Raw genomic sequence first — 19,276 nt, forward strand, 5'->3', positions numbered from 1 at the left:
AGCAGCCTGCTCCCTACTTAACCATAGAGAACACCATTGTTTCTCTTTTTCCTGCTGTCTCTCTGTGGGAGTAGACACTGGTGAGTCTGGCTTAAGTGGAGGGACACTTTGCTTCTGAGAATGTGGACCTGGTGCTGGCTGCAGGCTTACCTCCAGAGGCTGCTGGAGTGGCTGCAGTCCTAGCATGTCTCTTGGGCTCTCAGATTCAAAGGACATGCCTGGTTTCTGGAAGCAGGGCATGACAGCCTTCAAGTCATTTATGGAGACTGTATGTTGCTTGTGGAATTCATTGCCACTGTATGCTGGGTGTGTGATGGCCTACACCTTTCCTCCTGTGTTGGTTCCTCAGTATACCAGGAGCTTTCAGGACTGCTAGAAAAATGCTAGGCCATAATCTCTGCCTTTGTTTTCCCTTGGCTCAGATCCTACAGATGAAAATTCGCCGACTGGAGCACCTCTTACACCTGAAGAATGTCCGGATTGATGACCTCACTCGGCGCATGCAGCAGGGCGAGCAGAAGCGGAAATGAGCAAGGCTCAGTTTCCCTCAGAGCTACCACCCTCCAGCCTGGTGGATTGTTCTCAGGACAGCCAGATGGTTCCCCCAAGCGTCTTCCTTCTCAAGCAGCCGCCTTCAAGTTCCAGGGAGGCTGAGACCTCCAAAGAAAGACTGACAAGGACTCTGATTCTAAAAGAAAAAGCAATATCTACTTACTGCTTGCCTGGCGATCCAGCTTAACTCATGCCTACGGTCTCATGTGGGGGGAGACAAGAAGAGTCCAAGGCAAGACAGGAATTCCAGGGTCAGGCATCCTACAAGAGGCACATAAGTGCGCTGGCTCTCCAAACCCCTTAACTGGGCACTTGGGTGTCCTCCCCTGTGCCTGGTTCCCCTAGCAAGTCCCAGGAGAGGTTGTAATGGTGGATGAAGGTGACACACTCCTGCTAGTGGCTGATGGCTTATCATGGCTGTGGCCAGAGAGTTAGGAGAACAGGCCAGAGAATTCCCTTGGAAGGCTAGTAGGTGGGCTCCCTGGTTCCTTGTGCCATCTATTTTGCTGTGCCTTGAGACCTCTGTCCACTCCAGTCTTTCAAAGGGAGAGAGGTGGTTATCCATGCTCACCAGCCAGCACACATGTGCAGCCATGTTCACGGGTGGCTCTGGGTTAGCTGGAGATGGCGATGTGTAGAGTAGGGTTTTTATAGCCAACAGGTCTGCAACAAGGCCTTCTCAAGGAGTAATCTGCTTGTAGCTTTGCACTCTGCAGAGGGACATAACTTTTCCTGTGGGTTTCCATTTTCTCTGGAAGATATGCTTCTGGGGAAGGCCTTACCAGGCAGGCTGTTCTTTGGGAGCAAGAGTGGGCAACCGTGGGAGGCTAGAGGGGCCACATTAGGGCCCCAGGAGACCTTGCAAAGCCACACACCCAACCCAACCGCCCCCTCCCCAAAATGTTTGTCCCCAAATGTCCTCCAAGGTGTCGAGACATTTCTACCATATTTTTGGGCTCCTTTCAGTTCAGGAATGGCCTTTTTTTTTGGGGGGGGGGTATGAGTACTTCTTATTTTTAGAAAAAAAGCCTCTCCTGGGTCTAAAAGGACCTGGGATGCGTGTGGAAAATATGGCACATATTGCCCCTCGATTCCAACTAGAGGGCATTTGGGGACAAAAATAGAGTTCCAAGATCCCCAGGGACAAAAACAGTCTTGGGGGCTGCATGTGTGTCCTATGGGTCACAATTTGTCCTCCCCTGCTTTGGGACAACCAGGTCCCAGTCTTTTCCAGCGGGTCTCCTCCTTTCACATCACTTTCTCTGCGTGCTCCCCACCGCCAAGGGCACCAGTATGTGTCCTATGGTTGCCCTTTGCTTCTGCTGCACACACACAAAGGGGAACAACAACATGCAAGTGCAATTGTGTGGTCGTGTGTGCAAGGTGTGCTGGATTCATCAGAGGTGTGTATATGCCATTCCAAACCTTACTGCAAGAGCATGCCTTAGTAGAGGTTGCCCTTTGCAGACAGTTGGATTTGGAGGCAAAAGTGCAACCCAGTCCATTTGCGAACAGAAACAGAGTCAGTGTACAGTTCTGTTATAGTGACTGGGCCTATAGTTTGAACATAAGGTTGTTTCCTTTAAAACAAACAAACAAAACCCCAAATGATTGCTTATTTTAAAAAGAGCATTTCTGCCGCTCTGGTCAAGCCAGTCTGGAGCAAGTTTCATATCAATCAAGACCTCTTCCCGGTTTTTCTGCAAGGCAGGAAGACATAAATCTCACAATATTATCACTTGTATCTTCACCAAATTGTAGCCCCAGGAACTATACAGAGGACCCCATGGCACTGGCATAGAATTGAAATGTCATTTCCATTGCTCTGCTGCCTCAATGCAGACAGGCTGGTGGGTCTGTTCTTGGGAATGGATAGCTATTCCATTTTGCCTTACAACCTTCACTCCCCCAAATCTAGACCTGGCTCAGATAGAGGGAATTAAACCTGAGTTTAGGAACACTAACGGACTTGTAAGCTCTACTTATTCTTTTGATTTTTTGATAGTAGATTTTGGCATTTGGTGGCAACTCTGAAAAGACAGGGGAGTTCATTAGTCCTCTCCCCGGAGAACATGGAGGGCTGCACCTCACCCACAAAAACATCCCCACAAAAAACAAACCCTCTGGATGTGGGCATTTTTGCCATGTTTTTTAGGCCCAAGTGAGGTCTTTTTTTTAAACAACAGGAACTAAGCGGACGTTGCTTGCCTTTAAAAATAAAGCCTCTCCTGACCGTAAAATATTCCAAGGGGCCCCAAGATGTGGCAAAGGTGCCCCCATACCCCCCTAGACGTCATCTGGCAACATTTTGGGGTCCTTGTGGGGTACAAAAAAAGCCTGAGGGGGGCTGCATGCAACTCACAGCTTGCACTTTGCCCACCTTGTTTTAGCACATTCAGAGCCATGAAAGGTAATGGAAGAATGGTCTTTCATGCCCCTTGGTTTTCAGTGCAAACAGAATCAAACACTGCTGACATTTTGAGATGTTCCTTCTCCCAACAGGATTAGCTGATGATCCATTTCCCCCCTTGGGTTTTGCTGGATGCCATTCTGTAGACTTCCAGGTGCAACTTTATAAATCCTTTATACTCTTTTCAGTATACACAGTATGTACTTTATTGACCTAAGTGCCTCATCTGTAGACCTACATAGAGACCTTTACTTGAATGCTTCATTTCTGGAATGTATATGTGTCTGTGTATTTTATATGCTTGTGTAAAATGTACAGTTACACACACTTCTACAGGTACCAATACACCACTCAGTCTCAAACTGACCTCTATAGAAAAGTCCAGATTTGTTCCAGGTTTAGCAAATTGACCATTGTCCAGCTTGCATAAGGATCTCACTGGTTGGCACACATCTCACCAATGGCTGTGCTCATTTTTTCTAAGCATTTTACCAGGCGATGCATGGACTTCTGAGAGGCCAAGGCAGCCTTCCTCAGTCATGTGTATAGTAGGAAATGCAACCTCTATCATCCCCAGGCAGCATGGTTATTGCACTTTGCCATATTTGGAGGGTTGAGGAAGGCTAGTCTAATCAGCCTTCATCGTTTGGTGCTTCTGCCTACAGGAGGAGACCTTATTTTTGACTTTTGGTCCAGTGGCATTTGGCACCACATTATGGTCTGGTGAAACTCATGTGCAGATATTTTTGCCATGTGCACTCCACATCTGGAGTGTTCTGAATGCTCTGAGATACAGAATCATAGAGTTGGAAGAGAGCCCAAGGAACTCTCAATCAAATCACCCCTGACAGATGGCCATCCAGCCTCTGTTTAAAAGCCTCCAAGGAAGGAGACTCCACCAAAATCTCCGAGGGAGTGTCTTCCACTGTCAAACAGCCCTTACTGTCAGGAAGTTCCTCCTAATGTTGAGGTGGAATCTCTTTTCCTGCAGCTTGCATCCATTGTTCCGGGTCCTGTTCTCTGGAGCAGCAGAAAATAAGCTTGCTCCATCCTCAGTATGACATCCCTTCAAATACTTAAACAGAGCTATCATATCACCCCTTAACCATTTCTTCTCCAGGTTAAACATACCCAGCTCCCTAGGGTACAGCCAGTCTTGTACCCCAGAGGTTGCCCCCTCAGGTGCTTTGGCTGCAGATGCCCCTGCTTCTTGCATTCCTTTTTAGTGCACATAAGGAAACATGATTTAAGGATCTGGTGGCATCAAAGGGCACCTGTTGAGAAACAGAGCCTTATCGCATGAGAAAATAAATCCAAAACAGAATGGAAGAGGAGTGGCTTTCTATGTTCCTCTCTGCATGATGTTGTAGCACTTCTTCTTTCCAAGGGATTTTTCCAGAACAACAAAAGACACTTTTATACCATCTCCCCCAGAAAGAGAAGAAATGAAATGCTGTCATGCGGAGAGGCATGGAGAAAACCCTTACTGTAGTTTTTTGTGGGTTTTTTGGGCTGTGTGGCCATGTCCTGAAAGAGCATCTGTGGTTTTCATTTGCATTTTACTGGGTCTTAATTTTGGTATTTTTGAGGACTGATAGCCAAAACACCAAAATTAAGACCCAGCAAAATGCAAATGGAAACCTCCCAGGATTAAGGTTTTTCCCAGCAGACAATCATCTCTAATTAAGCAGACACTAGTTTTCTTTGCATATCCAACCACCTGGAGGCCTTGCCATTCAACAACAGAACAATACACAGATTAACATGGAAATCACTTCTTCCCATTTAGGGTTACACAGTGTGTGCGTGTGTATCCCACTCTCTTCCATGCCAGCATTCTCCGAAGATGCCAGCCACAGGTGCTTTCAAAATGTCAGGAATAAACTCCTAGAACACAGCCACATAGCCTGAAAATCCCACAAAAAATATGCATGCTGGCCATGAAAGCCTTTGACTTCACAAATCCACTACTCTTCCACTCTATTTTGGACCTTCTTTTCTCATGCCATAAGTAGGGTTGCCATAAGTCAGGACCTCCAAACCGGGACAAATGTAGGATAGCATTTTCAAATGTAGGGCACATTTTTTTGAAAATGGAGGACACGCAAAAAATTGGATGATTTTTTAAAAATGTTAATATAAATGCATGTTTCTTAGGCATGATCAAAATGGAGGACATTTGGGCATTTTTCCTAGACAGATGGCAGAAATGTACTTCCCTTTCTGGCCAAACCACCCCCTCCATTCCAAAACACACACAACAGCACATTATTATTATTATTATTATTATTATTATTATTATTATTATTATTTGGGCATTTCACATGGCTTTACTTAACATTGCCTCTTGCATATTTCAGAGGCTTATTCCATAACCAAACCCCTTGGGTTTAACACTTAGCATGGCGTCATATGTGTGTGTGTGCATGTGTATATATATGTGTGTATATGTGTGTGTCTCTCTGTGTGTGTATAGATATATATACGTCTGTGTGTGTGTGTCTGTATATATATAAATTATGTGTGTGTGTGTACAGTCTATTCTCCGTATCCATGGACTTGCCATCCGTGGATGGGAAGCCTGCACATAGGGGCCAAAGGAGCTGGGGAAGACAAGAAGAGGGAGGAGGAGGAGGAGGTGACAAGATGGGGATGAGGAAGAGGAAGAGGGTGGCATCAGAGCGAGGAGGAGGAGGAGGAGGAGGAGGGAGGCGAAAGGGGGAAAGAGGAGGAGAAAGAGGAACCCGCTCCACCGGAGTCTCCCTCAACTGTTTTCCCCTTTTGGCTGCATCCGCACTGGCGAAATAACCCGGTTTGGCACTGCTTTTCAGCATCCTGGATGAAGGCTGTGGAATTTTGGGAGTTGGAGTTTGTTGTGCGGAGCTTAAGGAAGGAAGGCCCCACAAAAACTCCAACTCCCAGAATTCCATAGCCTTGATCCAGGATGCTGAAAAGCAGTGCCAAACCGGGTTATTTCGCCAGTGTGGATGCAGAGATAAATATGTATCCTGGCTCCCCATCGCCTTCTGACCCTCCTCTCCAGGCATCTCCAAAGAGAGAGGGGAAGCCGAGACATACAACACACAACAGACACTTCCCCACAAAAGCACACACCCAGACGTCCTTTGCTTCAAGGCGCCTCCCAGCCCCTGGACTTCCCTCATCTTCTTCCGACGGAGCTCTCCAGGGAAGGGCCCTCCAGGGAGTCCCTAAGAGGGGAATAACAGCCGCCTGCCCCACTGCCATAATTTTCACACACACTTAACCCAGAACACTTCTGGTGGACCTAGAGCCATGGAGCCACAGCTCTTTTTAAACAATTTCCTCCTAAACAGGGGAAAGACTCGCGGCGGCACGAGGAAGAAGAGAAGGAGGAAGAGAGGAAGAAAAGTGGTGATGATGGGGATGTAAGAGGAGGAGGAGGAAGAGGGAGCCCCCTGGAAAGAGTGGCAAGGGAGGGTTCGGGGGCCGGGAGGCAAAGTGCCATTGTTCCCAATGGCAGTCTCTCTCCTTCCCTGCAACCTCTTCGGGGAGCAACAGAGAGGGACTCTAGCTGACGCCCCCAGCCTTCCTTCCTCGGTCCTCAGAAGCAGAGGCTGAGCCGGGCCCTGAATTTGCTGGCCTTGCCCCTGCTGCCGCTGAAGAAGTCAGGGGCCGGGCTCTCCTGGGCCTGGCTCGGCTTCACTCCAGCTTACCTTGCCAGGCCTAGGCCTAGCACAGCTCCTCTGTCCCTCCCTCTCCCTGCCAGCTCCATTCCACAGCCGGGAGACAGCGGCTGCAGTGCTGCAGGAGAGGCGCGGGGGCAGAGCTGGAAACCGGACCGGGACCGGGCCAGCACCCCCAAAAGTGGGATTTCCCCGCCTGCAGCCGGGTTATGGCATCCCTAGCCATAAGGCTCCCGGTCTACTTCTTCCACACAACCAAACTGTCGTTCATCCTTGCGGAAGAAGATTCACCCACCTTGTCTAAGGTTGGGGCAGACGTACGTGAGATGGGTGGAATATGCCAAAACAGCTGGCAGAAAAACCTTCTCCTGTTGGTATCCAGGATTGTACAGCTGAGCAGACCTTTTGCATGCAGTGGGTCATACTGATGGTGGGTTAGTTGGAATCCATGGCTTTTCACTCATGCTCATGATAATCACGATGGTAAGGCTGGGTTGCTGTGTAAGTGGAGCAGCGTTGGAGGTTTCCATGTGGTCTTGCAGGCTCTTTGTTTAAGCCTTATCAGTGGGTTTTTCAGCATTCACATTTTTTATCTTCTCTCCCTTCTTCTTCAATTGTGGGGAAGAGCCCAAATCATGACCCCAAGAAGTTAGGCCAGACACAGACATGATTAAAAGGTTTAGTAAGTTAAACCCCTAGACCACCGCTGTCAACTTATATCCAGGCGTTACTCTTCCTCCTGTCTTTTACATTCTGCATCAGTGACTGTAATAAAAGGGACAAAGCCTCATGTGCCAAAGCAGCCTAAGAAATCATCTAATACTCCTGAGGTTCATTTTTCTTCTCTGATGTGGATCACACATTACAAAAATTAAAGCTATTCAGAAAGACCTTTAAGAAAGAAAAAAGCAAATCACACCCACATCAGTTTCTCAAGAATACAAACACGTCCCTCTCCCACCTCCTCGCCTCCCTTGTCTACATATTAAAATCTCTGCATCTGAGAAGCCAGCTGGAAGATATTTGAGGCTGGCAGCGATTGCTCAGACAAGACCAGTCTTCCAGTCCTTTGGGCGCCAAACATCAGGTTGCAGGTGGGAGAATCTGGGAAGCGTAGTTGGACTGGAGCCTGTGAGATGGCAATCGACAGTTGAATAAAACATCAACAGTTGCATGTATTATAACAGCCTCCCAGCAATGGGGCTTATCTGACCACAAAGGCTGGCAGAGCATCCCTTGGGAGAGATTCGGAGGCAGGCATCTCAGAGCTCCAGGGGACCAAGGATGCAAATCTCCTTCGAACTGTGGAATTTTAGATCTGGAAGGAACTCCCAAAGGCTGTCTCTGGGTTTAGAACCCACCACAAAAGCTTATTTAGTCAATGGATTTGTGGACCACTTTTCTTCCAGAATGCGATGTTTCAGATTTGGCAGCAACAGTCCCGATGAATCCTTTCTCTTTCCACATTTTCATCCGCCAATAATAATAATAATAATAATAATAATTTATTCCACACCCAAGTTCCTTAAAAACATGAGAAAAAACAGTACAGTATGTATTATTTACATATGATGTAAGACATACTGTGTAAGAGATACTGTAGATAATATGTACATAATACTATACATAATACAGTATGATATAAGAGATACTGTACATAATACTTCTTGTACATTTACTTTGCGTATGCCATCTATTTCTTAACGCTTCTCTTTTAGTCCTCTTGAAATTCCACAAAGTTTTCTTGTCCTCCATGAAATAAATCTGAAATCTTACTACTTTTTCGGCTGTATACTCACAATCTTCTTTCCTGTCGTGTTATTTTTTTTTACAATTCTTATAGTTTCAGCTTTCTTAGATGTTACTTAGATTTGACCATCTGTTTTCCCAGCATTTTCGAACTTGGGACCATTCTTCTTCTGCTTTTAATTGAAGATTTGTTTTGAAATGTCCTGGTTTCTCTGTCCTCCTCCCACTTTCCTCCTTTGCCTTCAACCTACTTCAGTTGCTGAGGGCAATAGAAGGCAACAACAAACGGCGCAGCCTCTCTGAACTTGTGTGTGCTTTCTATTTAATCCCATTTGTCACCTTGACCGCACTCTGATGTTGCTTTGCCACATGTATCCCAGTTTCCATGAAATGTTGGAAGGCTTGGAATTATAAATCAGAAGTGTGCTAAACGCTCAAGAATGGAGAACCATTATGACAGTGGTTGCCATTGAGTCCTCCCAGGAATAATAAAGCCTGCGTACTATGCTAGGTCTAATCTGTACTGCAGAAATAATGCCGCTTTAACTCCTATCGCTCAAAGCTATGGAGTTCTGGGCTTTGTAGTTTTGTGAGATATTTAGTCTTCTCTGTCAGAGCCCTCTGCTGCCACAATGGATCCCAAAACTTCATAGCAGTGAGCCATGGCAGTTAAAGTGGTGTCAAAGTGGATTATTCCTGCAGTGCAGATGAGACCCTATATACACGTACTTGGGAATAAGGGACACGAAACACATGGAGGGACTTCTATAAGTACACTTTGTGCCAATAAAAGTTTTCCAAATATGGATGCCGGCCGTGAAAGCCTTCGACTTCACATTTCACCAGAATCTCCTTTCCTGCAATAATCTGAACCCATTGACTTGGGGCTTAGCCTCTGGCGCAGCAGGAAACCAGCTTGTTCCAAAATCCTTCCACTCTTTCCAGTTTCTCAGTGGGATTCCTGTAAGTGCTTCTGTTTGCAGCTCATGTTCTTGCCTCTTGCTTGCTGAACTTTGTCCTCTCTGGCCTCTTGAGGACTTGAGCTATTCTATTATTATTATTTTGGGTAGCGTCCCATGTCTGATCGTTGGCTGTGTGACCAAACCAAGAGCACGTCTCTCCAGATCACGTTCCCATCTTCCAAAGGCAAGGACCACTTGAAGCTTCGAGCCACTTGAAAACACAGACAGCACGTCTAAGGAAGATCTAATGCGAAAGCCTGTAAACAAATCCATGTCATTTATGATTTCATAAACTCATATGGTTTTAGAATGATTTGATAACTTATTAAAAGGGCCAGCTTGGCGACTCTCAACCTGGCAGTTCTTCAGATGTGTGGGACTACCAGTTCCACCATCCCCAAACCAGCATACTAGTTTTGTTGGCTGGATGCAATGGGAACTGTAATCTCACATATTTGCAGCAAACAGCAACCTGACATCTCTTTTGTTCATTTGGATGCACCATCAGCAAGCTACACCCCATTCTGGACAGTAATACAGTGGTCCCTCCACTTTCGTTGGGGTTCGGGGTGAAGGACCCGTGAATGTGGAAAAACCATGAATAAGAAACCCACTATTCTTTTTACCTAAGGAAACACCTTTCTAGGAATCTCCAGGTCCCCCAATGCAACTCTATGCTCAACATCTGCCAGATCATGGAATCGTGTTGGAGGACCTACAAATGCCTAGAGAAGTGTTTTCTCTAGGAACCTCTAGGTTCCCCAGCACAACTCTATGGTCAATGTCTGGAGGATCTAGTGATAACTAGAAAGAACATATTAATCAGACCACAAATAATCAAATCTGCAAAAGTCAAAGCCACAAAAGTGGAGGGCCAACTGTACTGTTCTCTCACAGGTTGTGGGTGGCAAGACGTACTGAGAGCATCTCCACACAACTTAAAGAATGAATGAATACCATCAAACATGTAACATAGGTGGGATTTGGGCTGTCTGCCGGATCCCCAGCACTCTTCTCCAGCCTTACATCTCCAATGAATTGATTTCCTTCCTACCTTCTTTCTTAACTGTCCAGCTCTCACATCCACCCATGGTAATAATGGTATGAGTCTGACCTTTATGCTCAGTTGTATATCGTTGCATTTTAGGATCTTTTCTAGTTCTTTCATAGCTGCCCTCCCCATTCTTAATCTTCTTCTGATTTCCTGACTGCAGTCCCCATTTCAATCAATGTTTGATGCCAGGTATGGGAACCCTTTGACTATTTCTATTTGGTTGAACTTGTGAAGATCCCCGGCGGTCATTGTTTTGGTTTTCTACAAACCCATATGTAGGCTAGCCCTATTACCTTGAGATAAAAAGAGAACACTGGGATGGCAAAAATGGGACGGGGTTATTCCATATTCATGAAAATGGAAGAGGATAACAATAGTTTTATGACGTGGATCTATTGGGCTCACTAATTATTCTTCATTGACAGAACTCAAACAAAAACTTAGGCAGATATAGAAAGGGACATGATTTCAACACGATCGTACCATGAATATTTCTCCGATGAAGTAATCTTAATGCAACAAATTTTGGTCTTTCAACACTTTATCATAAAACTTCTCACACTCTAATGACAGTATTTTTCTTTTTACAACCACAATTTCAAATAGGGATCTTCAAACCATTTTCGCAACCTAACGGCATTTTTCTTGAAAACGGGACAAAATCGACATTTATCTGGAAATGTGAAAACAAAACAACGGTACTGCCCTATTTAAAATGGTATGCATGGTCAGCCTACATATTACCCAAGTATATCACACAATACTTAGGACCTTATCGCACTAGATTAATCCCAGGCAGAAATGGGATTTAAAAGTAGAACCCCGCCCCCCACAAATGTGGGGTGTTTTTCAGATGAAGGGGAATTTTTGGTATGAACTTGTGGAGAAGCAGTTTGATGAAACCCAAGCTGTTAATGCCTCCAGTCCTTGCCTCCCTCTGTGCCCATAGAGAACAAGGGCAACGGCAGCCATGCCTTGGCAGAGGAAGCAGGAGGCCAGAGCCGATGACTAATGGGAGGCCGAAACATGACCCTTCTCTCGGCTGCCGCTCAACATCGACCCCCTCCATGCATCCATTAGTAAATTAAAGATGCTGATGAGATTACCCGAGATATTTCTGGGCAGAAAGGAACTAGATAGCTGTCAGAGACACGTCTTTCTTCTCCGTCGGGAATGAGGGTGGCAACAGATGGAGGGCGAAGGGATGGAGGTAAGAACAGCGGGAGCGAAAACCACGTCTCTGTGCCACACTGGGCCCACCATGCATGGCTAGGGTTGCCAGATCCCTGACTGCCAGGACCAGGTTCCTCTTCTCCAATCTTCAGAATGAGAGGGAGGAATCGCACAGTGAAAGTGCCACCATAAAAAGGAAATGGGGAGAAATGGAGAAATGGAAGACACTACTGCCTTGGAGTGTGGTGGAGTCTCCTTCTTTGGAGGTCTTTAAACAGAGGCTGGATGGCCATCTGTCACAGATGATGCTTTGATTGTGAGTTTCTGCATGGCAGAATGGGGTTGGACTGGATGGTCCTTGGGGCCTCTTCCAACTCTATGATTCTATGATCCAGTTTCTTCGTTGTCTAGGTTGAATTTGTGCATTTGAATTTGGTATTCCTAGAATCATAGGATCCTGTTTATCAGCGGCTCAGCTGTTCACAGCTGTCCAGTAGCAAAACCTACCATCGTGACCTCAGCAACAGTCTCTCTCCTGTTTCCAAAATGCTGCACAATTTGGGTCCTTCCTTTTTGTCATCCACATTTTTCTAAGCATGGGTATTTATTTATTTATTTTACTTGTATCTTGTCTTTCTCCCAAAGTGGGAAGCAAGGCAGCTAACAACACATTTTGTAGGACAGAAGACTTCCCTGCTATTCAGTCCCATGCAAGGAAGGAAGTGACCCTGCAGCCCTGTCCATAGCACTTGCTATCTCACTTTTCCTCCTGGATAATTGAATGTGGGAGAAGCTGAAAGAGAAGGAAAGCTTCCAAAGTCTCTTAATGGCCCAAGGAAGGCAAAATACTTCCAAGTTGCTGTTGTCATGGGAACTTCAATTGGGCCGCGAACAGGGACATTTATCAGTCTGTTGCACAAAGGCGCTAAGGAAAGATAAATCCTGCCATCTCAGACATTGCTGAGGTTTCCGCTGGTGTGCATGGCTTGCCTTCTCACATGTGGCCTTCAGATGTCAAAGCGCAAAGAAGCTCTTGCACAGCTGAGCAGGATCTGTGATACTGCAAGGAATCTGAGATGCATCTCTGCATCATGCGTCAATAGAGGTATAGAGAAATATAAGGTACTGCATTTGGGAGGGGGAATGAAATGCATAGATATAGGCTGGGGGACAACTGATGACACCAAACTAGGAGGAGTAGCCAATACTCCAGAGGAGAGGATCAAAATTCAGAATGACCTGAATAGACTAGAAAGCTGGGCCAAAGCTAACAAAATGAACTTCAACACAGAGAAATGTAAAGTACTGCACTTAGGGCAGAAAAATGAAACACACAGCTATAGGATTGGGGACACCTGGCTGAATGAGAGACTTATACGTGTGAAAGGGATCTAGGAGTCCAAGTAGATCACAAGTTGAACATGAGTCAACGGTGCGATGCAGCAGCTAACAAGGCCAATGCGACTTTAGGCTGCATCAATAGAAGTATAGTGTCTAGATCAAGGGAAGTAATAGTGCCACTCTATTCTGCTCTGGTCAGGCCTCACCTGGAATAATGCTGTGTTCCCTTTCTGAGCACCAAAATTCAAAAAGGATGTGGAGAAACTGGAGTGTGTCCAGAGGAAGGCCACCAAAATGGTGAAAGGTCTGGAAACCATAAAGCCCTCTGAGGAGAAACTTAGGGAGCTTGGTATGTTTAGCCTTGAAAAGAGATGGCTAAGAAGGGATATGATAGCCCTGTTTAAATACTTGAAGGGATGTCACATTGAGGAGGGAGCAAGCTTGTTTTCTGCTGCTCCAGAGACTCAGACACAATGGAGCAATGGATGGAAGCTGTAAGGGCTGTTTGACAGTGGAAGACGCTGCTGTTTCTGAGTGTGGTTGAATCTCCTTCCTTGGAGGTCTTTAAACAGAGGCTGAATGGCCGTCTGTCAATGGTGATGCTTTGATTGAGAGTTCCTGCATGGCAGAATGGGTTTGGACTGGGTGGCCCCTGGGGTCTCTTCCAACTCTTTGGAGTTTATCACACTGGGGCTAATTTCGGCAGTAAAGAGAGATTAAAGCGCATTTAAAGCTTCCCACAACTGAAGCAGAAATGGTGAGTAATTGTACGAATGCTTATCACACGCAATTGCGCCAATAAAATGATATCAGAAATGCATTGTCCGTTAAACCCCAAAAGTAAAAAGGTATGCGTTAATGTTTCTTTGTGACCACTTTAATGACGGGTTTTGTGCACCATCGTGTGAAATCGTTATGTGTAATTACGCGATTTTTCTGGGATATCCATGGGATATACTCCCAATTGCCTTCGTGTGATAAACTCCTATGATTCTGTAATTCTGTGATTCTATGTGTTGCTTCACTCATGCCACAAGGTTGCCAGATCAGAACTAAACCAGGCCTGGAGATTTCGGGGCCAAAACCTGAGATCTGGGGATGACCCCCCCCCCCCGGTGATGTCACAGGGTGTGGGCCATGGTGATGTCATGAGGGTGATGTCACAAGTGGCATTGCCTGGTGATGTCACTAAGCATCAGCCTCAGACTCTTGGATGGTTGGGAATATATTCAGTCGGCCCTCTGTATCCATGGATTTAACCGTCCGCGGCTTGCAAATATTTGGAAAAGCAAGTTCCAAAAAGCAAACCTTGATTTTTGCCATTTTATATAAAGGACACCCAGACCTGTTCTTCATATGATATTTTCTGCATACAAGTTGAAGAAATAGGGTGAAAGGCCTAATTTTGCTTGCGTGGGAAATAAATGCCATGGCCCTATAGTTGCTGCAGTCTTTTGTATCTCCTTTTTGTGGATGTACATTGAACGTTTCCAGTCTGTTGGCCACCATTTTGTTTTCCATATCTGTTGCCATATATTGTTAATGCTAGAATCGATTTTGTCTACGTGGATCGTAGCCATTCAGTTGCCGATTTATTTCCCCCCAGTTTCTCTTATTGCAGCTTCCACCTCACTTTTTAGCATTTGGGGTTCATCTTCGTATGGTTCTTCATTCCATGTTTCATAATTTCATCTCTTTTATAGAGTTCTTCTGCGTAAATTGCAGCCAATGTCTTTTCATTTCTTCCTGATCTTGCAGTACGAAGGGAAGGTATAGGCTTTGCCATTTGGCAACCCTACATGTGTCCCCAAATATGTTGCTATCCTGCCCACTTTGCTAATCTGTTTGAGATTATCCATGTCTTTCCTTATCCTTCTCCTTCTTGCAGCGGATGTACGGAAAGCCCACAAACGGTGTATTCACACCTGCCCACTTTCATTTCTCAGAAACTGAAATTCAGTATTATATATAGGTACCACAATTAGTAGCTGTCGGTAACGTTGTTGTTGTTGTTCTTATGTGCCTTTTAAGTTAACACCAATTTACAGTGACCCTTCCTTAGGGTTTTCTTAGCAAGATTGAAGTCATGTTAAAGGAAGAGTTGTGCTTCCAAATGGAGACCCAGTCCTAGTTTATGGACACTATGGTCCAAAACACACTGCAGAGGTAATCCAGTCTGAGACCACTTAAACTGCCCTGGCTCAGTGCTAGGGAATGCTGGGAGCTGTAGTTTTGTCAGTCATTTAGCCTTCTAAATAAACTGAAATAAACTAAAGTTCCCAGGACTCTAGAACGGAACCAATTGGTCTCAAACTTGATTATTTCTGCAGTGTGTTTTGGACCTCACTTGGGAGAACTGGAGACATACAACCTAAGAGATGCATGCACACTATCAAAATAATGCAGTTTAGCATCAGTTTACCACCATTCTCCAGAATCCTGGGATTTGTAGTTTTGTGAGGCAGCATCACTCTTTGGCAGAGAAGGTCATCCACTAACAGAAGAAGGCTAAATATCTCACAAAGCTATTCCGAACTTCATAGCATTGAGTCGTGGCAGTTGAAGTGGCGTCAAACTGCATTATTTCTGCAGTGCAGGTTAAGCCACTGTCTCCTATTTCCCCATATATATATACAGTGGACCCTTGTTATACGCTGGGGTTTGGTTCCAAGATCCCCCGTGTATAACAAAATCCGTGTATGCTCAAGTCCCATTAAGTATAATGACATAGCAAAATGGTGTCCCTTATAAAAAATGGAACATCAAGGTAAATTTATACTTTTTTTGAACATTTTCAAACCGTGTATGCTTGAATCCGTGTATAAAAAATCCGTGTATAAGAAGGGCTGACTGTATATATTTCCAGGGATCATAATGCTAGCGATCTGCTTTGGAAGGAAACAGCTTGTCATGCTCTGTAGCCAAAACAGCCTGGCCTTTCCTGGACTCTTTGCAGGCGGCTCCATTCCTCCTTGGTGCTTTTGGTGCTTTTCCGAGAGACCAAAAGCATTTAATTAAGCAACTAGCATCTAAAGTACACTCCAAGCAACACTAATGTCAAGACAATGAAGACGAGGAACAGCAGCCGGATGCTCCAGAGCGGTCCAAAGTTCTGCTAAAGAGCTTAGCAAAATGTCCCCAGGTCATCTCTGAAACATCAGCAAGCCACCGACTCCCTTCCTAATAGCCATCGATTAGGAACAAAAAGTTCCAAAACTGGGAGCTCTTTTAAGTCTTTTCATCCCCGTAGTCTAGACAAAAATCATTTAGGTCTCAGATAGCATCCCTCCCATCCCCTATTAATCCTCCCACGTTCTTTGTTTAGGACAAGCAAATACTCAATGGCAGAGACCCAATTATCCTGTTTCATTTATCTGGCTGTCTTTTTTCACATTTCCAGCAGAAGATCTCTCGCTTGGGGTGGAGTGGAGGACGTCCACCCCATAGATGGCCTGTGGGTTGTTTTGGGGGTGTGAGGACAACCCAGGCCCACCCTGAAAAGTTTCACTGGTATTTTTCCAAGTGGGGTGGTAACGCAGCCCCTAACCACCAAGAGTAGCCCACCCCCGTTTCACCATCAAAACCTGAGACAATTTAGGGGTCAATGGTCTACTGAAGACCAGCCATTTGAGGGTCTACAGAATCTGACAGATAGCCTGCTATGTGGGTTGAATGCTGTACATCTGGGGTATTATAGATTATGGGTAGGAAATGGGTTAAGATTGTGGGTTGGACATGGGGTAGTATCAGGGGGTGGATGACATGCCGTACATCGGCAAATGGGGGTTGGATCATGGGGTAGGATCATGGGTAGGAAATGATGTAGACTCATGCGTAGGAAATACAATAGGATGGAAATTGGGTAGCATCATGGGGTGGGTGGGATACTGTACATATGGCAAAGAGGAGTTGAAATGGGGTGGCATCATGGGGTAGGATAATGAGTAGGAAATGGGGTAGAATCATGGTTAGGAGATAGGGTAGGATTATGGGTAGACAATGGGGTAGGATCATGGGGTGGGTGAGATCATTAAACAGAGAGTCTGTGAACATCTAGAAGGCAATACCATAATCACAAAAAGTCAACATGGGTTTCAGAGAAACAAGTCATGCCAGACAAATCTAATCTCTTTCTTTGATAAAATTACCAGCTTGTTAGATGAAGGGAATGCTGTGGATGTAGTATATCTTGATTTCAGTAAGGCCTTTGACACGGTTTCCCATGACATTCTTGCAAACAAGCTTGTAAAATGTGGGCTAGACAAAGGAACTGTTAAATGGATCTGTAATTGGTTGACCGGCCGAAGCCAAAGGGTGCTCAACAATGGCTCCTTTTCATCCTGGAGAGAAGTGACCAGTGGGGTCCCACAGGGCTCTGTCCTGGGCCCAGTGCTATTCAACATCTTTATCAATGACCTGGATGACAGAATTGGGAGCATACTTATCAAATCTGCAGATGACACCAAATTGGGAGGAGTAGCTAATACCCCAGAGGACAGGATCAAGATTCAAAATGACCTGAATAGACTTGAAAGCTGGGCCAAAGCTAACAAAATGAAATTCAACATAGAGAAATGTAAGGTACTGCACTTAGGGCGGAAAAATAAAATGCACAGATATAGGATGGGTGACACCTGGCTGAATGAAACTACGTGTGAAAGGGATCTAGGAGTCCAAGTAGACCACAAGTTGAACATGAGTGAACAGTGTGATGCGGCAGCTAAAAAGGCCAATGCTATTTTAGGCTGCATCAATAGAAGTATAGTGTCTAGATCAAGAGAAGTAATAGTGCCACTGTATTCTGCTTTGGTCAGGCCCCACCTAGAATATTGTGTCCAGTTCTGGGTGCCACAATTCAAAAAGGACATTGAGAAACTGGAGCGTGTCCAAAGGAGGGCGACAAAAATGGTGAAGGGTCTGGAAACCATGCCCTATGAGGAATGGCTTAGGGAGCTGGGGATGTTTAGCCTGGAGAAAAGAAGGTTAAGAGGTGATATGATAGCCCTGTTTAAATATTTGAAAGGATGTCATATTGAGGAGGGAGCAAGCTTGTTTTCTGCTGCTCCAGAGAACAGGACCTGGAACAATGGATGCAAGCTACAGGAAAAGAGATTCCACCTGAACATTAGGAGGAACTTCCTGACAGTAAGGGCTGTTCGGCAGTGGAATGCACTCCCTCGGAGGGTGATAGAGTCTCCTTCCTTGGAGGTCTTTAAACAGAGGCTGGATGGCCATGTGTCAGGGATGCTTTGATTTGGATTTCCTGCATGGCAGGGGGTTGGACTGGATGGCCCTAGTGGTCTCTTCCAACTCTACGATTCTATGATTCTATGATTCTATGATTCTATGATTCTATGAGATGCCACACATTGGCAAATGGGGGCTAAAATGGAGTAGGATCATGGGTAGGAAATGACGTAGAATCATGGGTAGGAAAAAGAGTAGGATGGTGGGTAGAAAATGGGAAAGGATCATGGGGTAGGAAATGGGTAAGATCATGGGGTAGGGAATAGGGTAGAATTGTGGGTAGGAAATGGAGTACGATCATGGGAAGGAAATGGGATAGGATTATAGGGTAGGAAACGGGGTAGGGCTCTAACGCAGAGAAGCATCCCAGCCTTTTTGCTGATGGGACCCAGCATCCCCTCACAGGCAGCTCATGGGAGAACTGGTCCCCTGGGTTGGGGTCTGTCCCTCCAGGGGCGGCTTATATAGGATGCGTGACATCTTCACCAAATACCTGCAAGAACAGTGCAAAAACTGCAGTTTAGGAAACAGAAGAAAATTCACCTTTCTAGTCTGTTCCCAGCCTTCATGCAGGTATTTGGGGCTAGAATGGAGTTCTGGAAGGGCCTAAATACCCCAAAGGCACTAGGGCCAGTCTGATCCCGGAGGCTTAGCAGGGTCAGGCCTGGTTAGTCCTCGGATGGGAAGCACCAGGGAATGCCAGGTGCAGAAGGCACTATTCCAGGGGGTAGAATGGGCAAAACCATATCTGAGGATTCCTTGCCTAAGATAACCCTATGAAATTTATGGGGTTTCCATAAGTCAACAGGTGACTGGAAGCCACACACACACACAGACACAGATGGGTTTCTGGAGGGGTTCAGGTTGGGGTATTTTCATCCACTTTCACACGTTGTGGGAGTTGTACATGGTTTGGGGGCAAAAATTGACATTTTGTTTACCCAAATCCCAGGATTCCATAGCATTGATCCATGGCGCGTAAAGTGGTGTCAAACTGCATTAATTGGAGCTCAGTTAATTTGCTTAATTTGCAGCAATTAAGGGCCTGATTCCCACTACCTTTTAAACCGGATCACAAATCGGTTTGACCTGGTTCAAACTAACCTGGTTCCCACTTGAACCA

The 19,276-nt window shown here is 45.5% G+C and overlaps 2 protein-coding genes across 3 annotated transcripts in view; both read left to right on the plus strand.

Moving 5' to 3' along the window:
* The window catches only part of LOC149313309 (sperm flagella and cilia-associated protein 1-like), a 29,464-nt gene extending 26,319 nt beyond the window's left edge, over positions 1 to 3,145 (plus strand). For both annotated transcript variants that reach the window (XM_089526431.1, XM_089526432.1), the window contains one exon: positions 423 to 3,145. In XM_089526431.1, coding sequence (XP_089382557.1) covers positions 423 to 530 — 108 coding nt within the window. In that variant the 3' untranslated portion in view covers positions 531 to 3,145. The remainder of the gene's footprint in view (positions 1 to 422) is intronic.
* Positions 3,146 to 12,655: 9,510 nt separating this feature from the next.
* Positions 12,656 to 19,276, plus strand: part of LOC149313310 (adipose-secreted signaling protein-like) — an 84,149-nt gene continuing 77,528 nt past the window's right edge. Inside the window, exon 1 of the mRNA XM_089526433.1 lies at positions 12,656 to 12,670. The gene's annotated coding sequence lies outside the window, so the exon portion shown is untranslated. The remainder of the gene's footprint in view (positions 12,671 to 19,276) is intronic.

Source organism: Sceloporus occidentalis, unplaced genomic scaffold (assembly GCF_023333645.1).
Source record: "Sceloporus occidentalis isolate IW3139 unplaced genomic scaffold, rSceOcc1.0.p SCAF_5, whole genome shotgun sequence".
Lineage (NCBI taxonomy): Eukaryota > Metazoa > Chordata > Lepidosauria > Squamata > Phrynosomatidae > Sceloporus > Sceloporus occidentalis.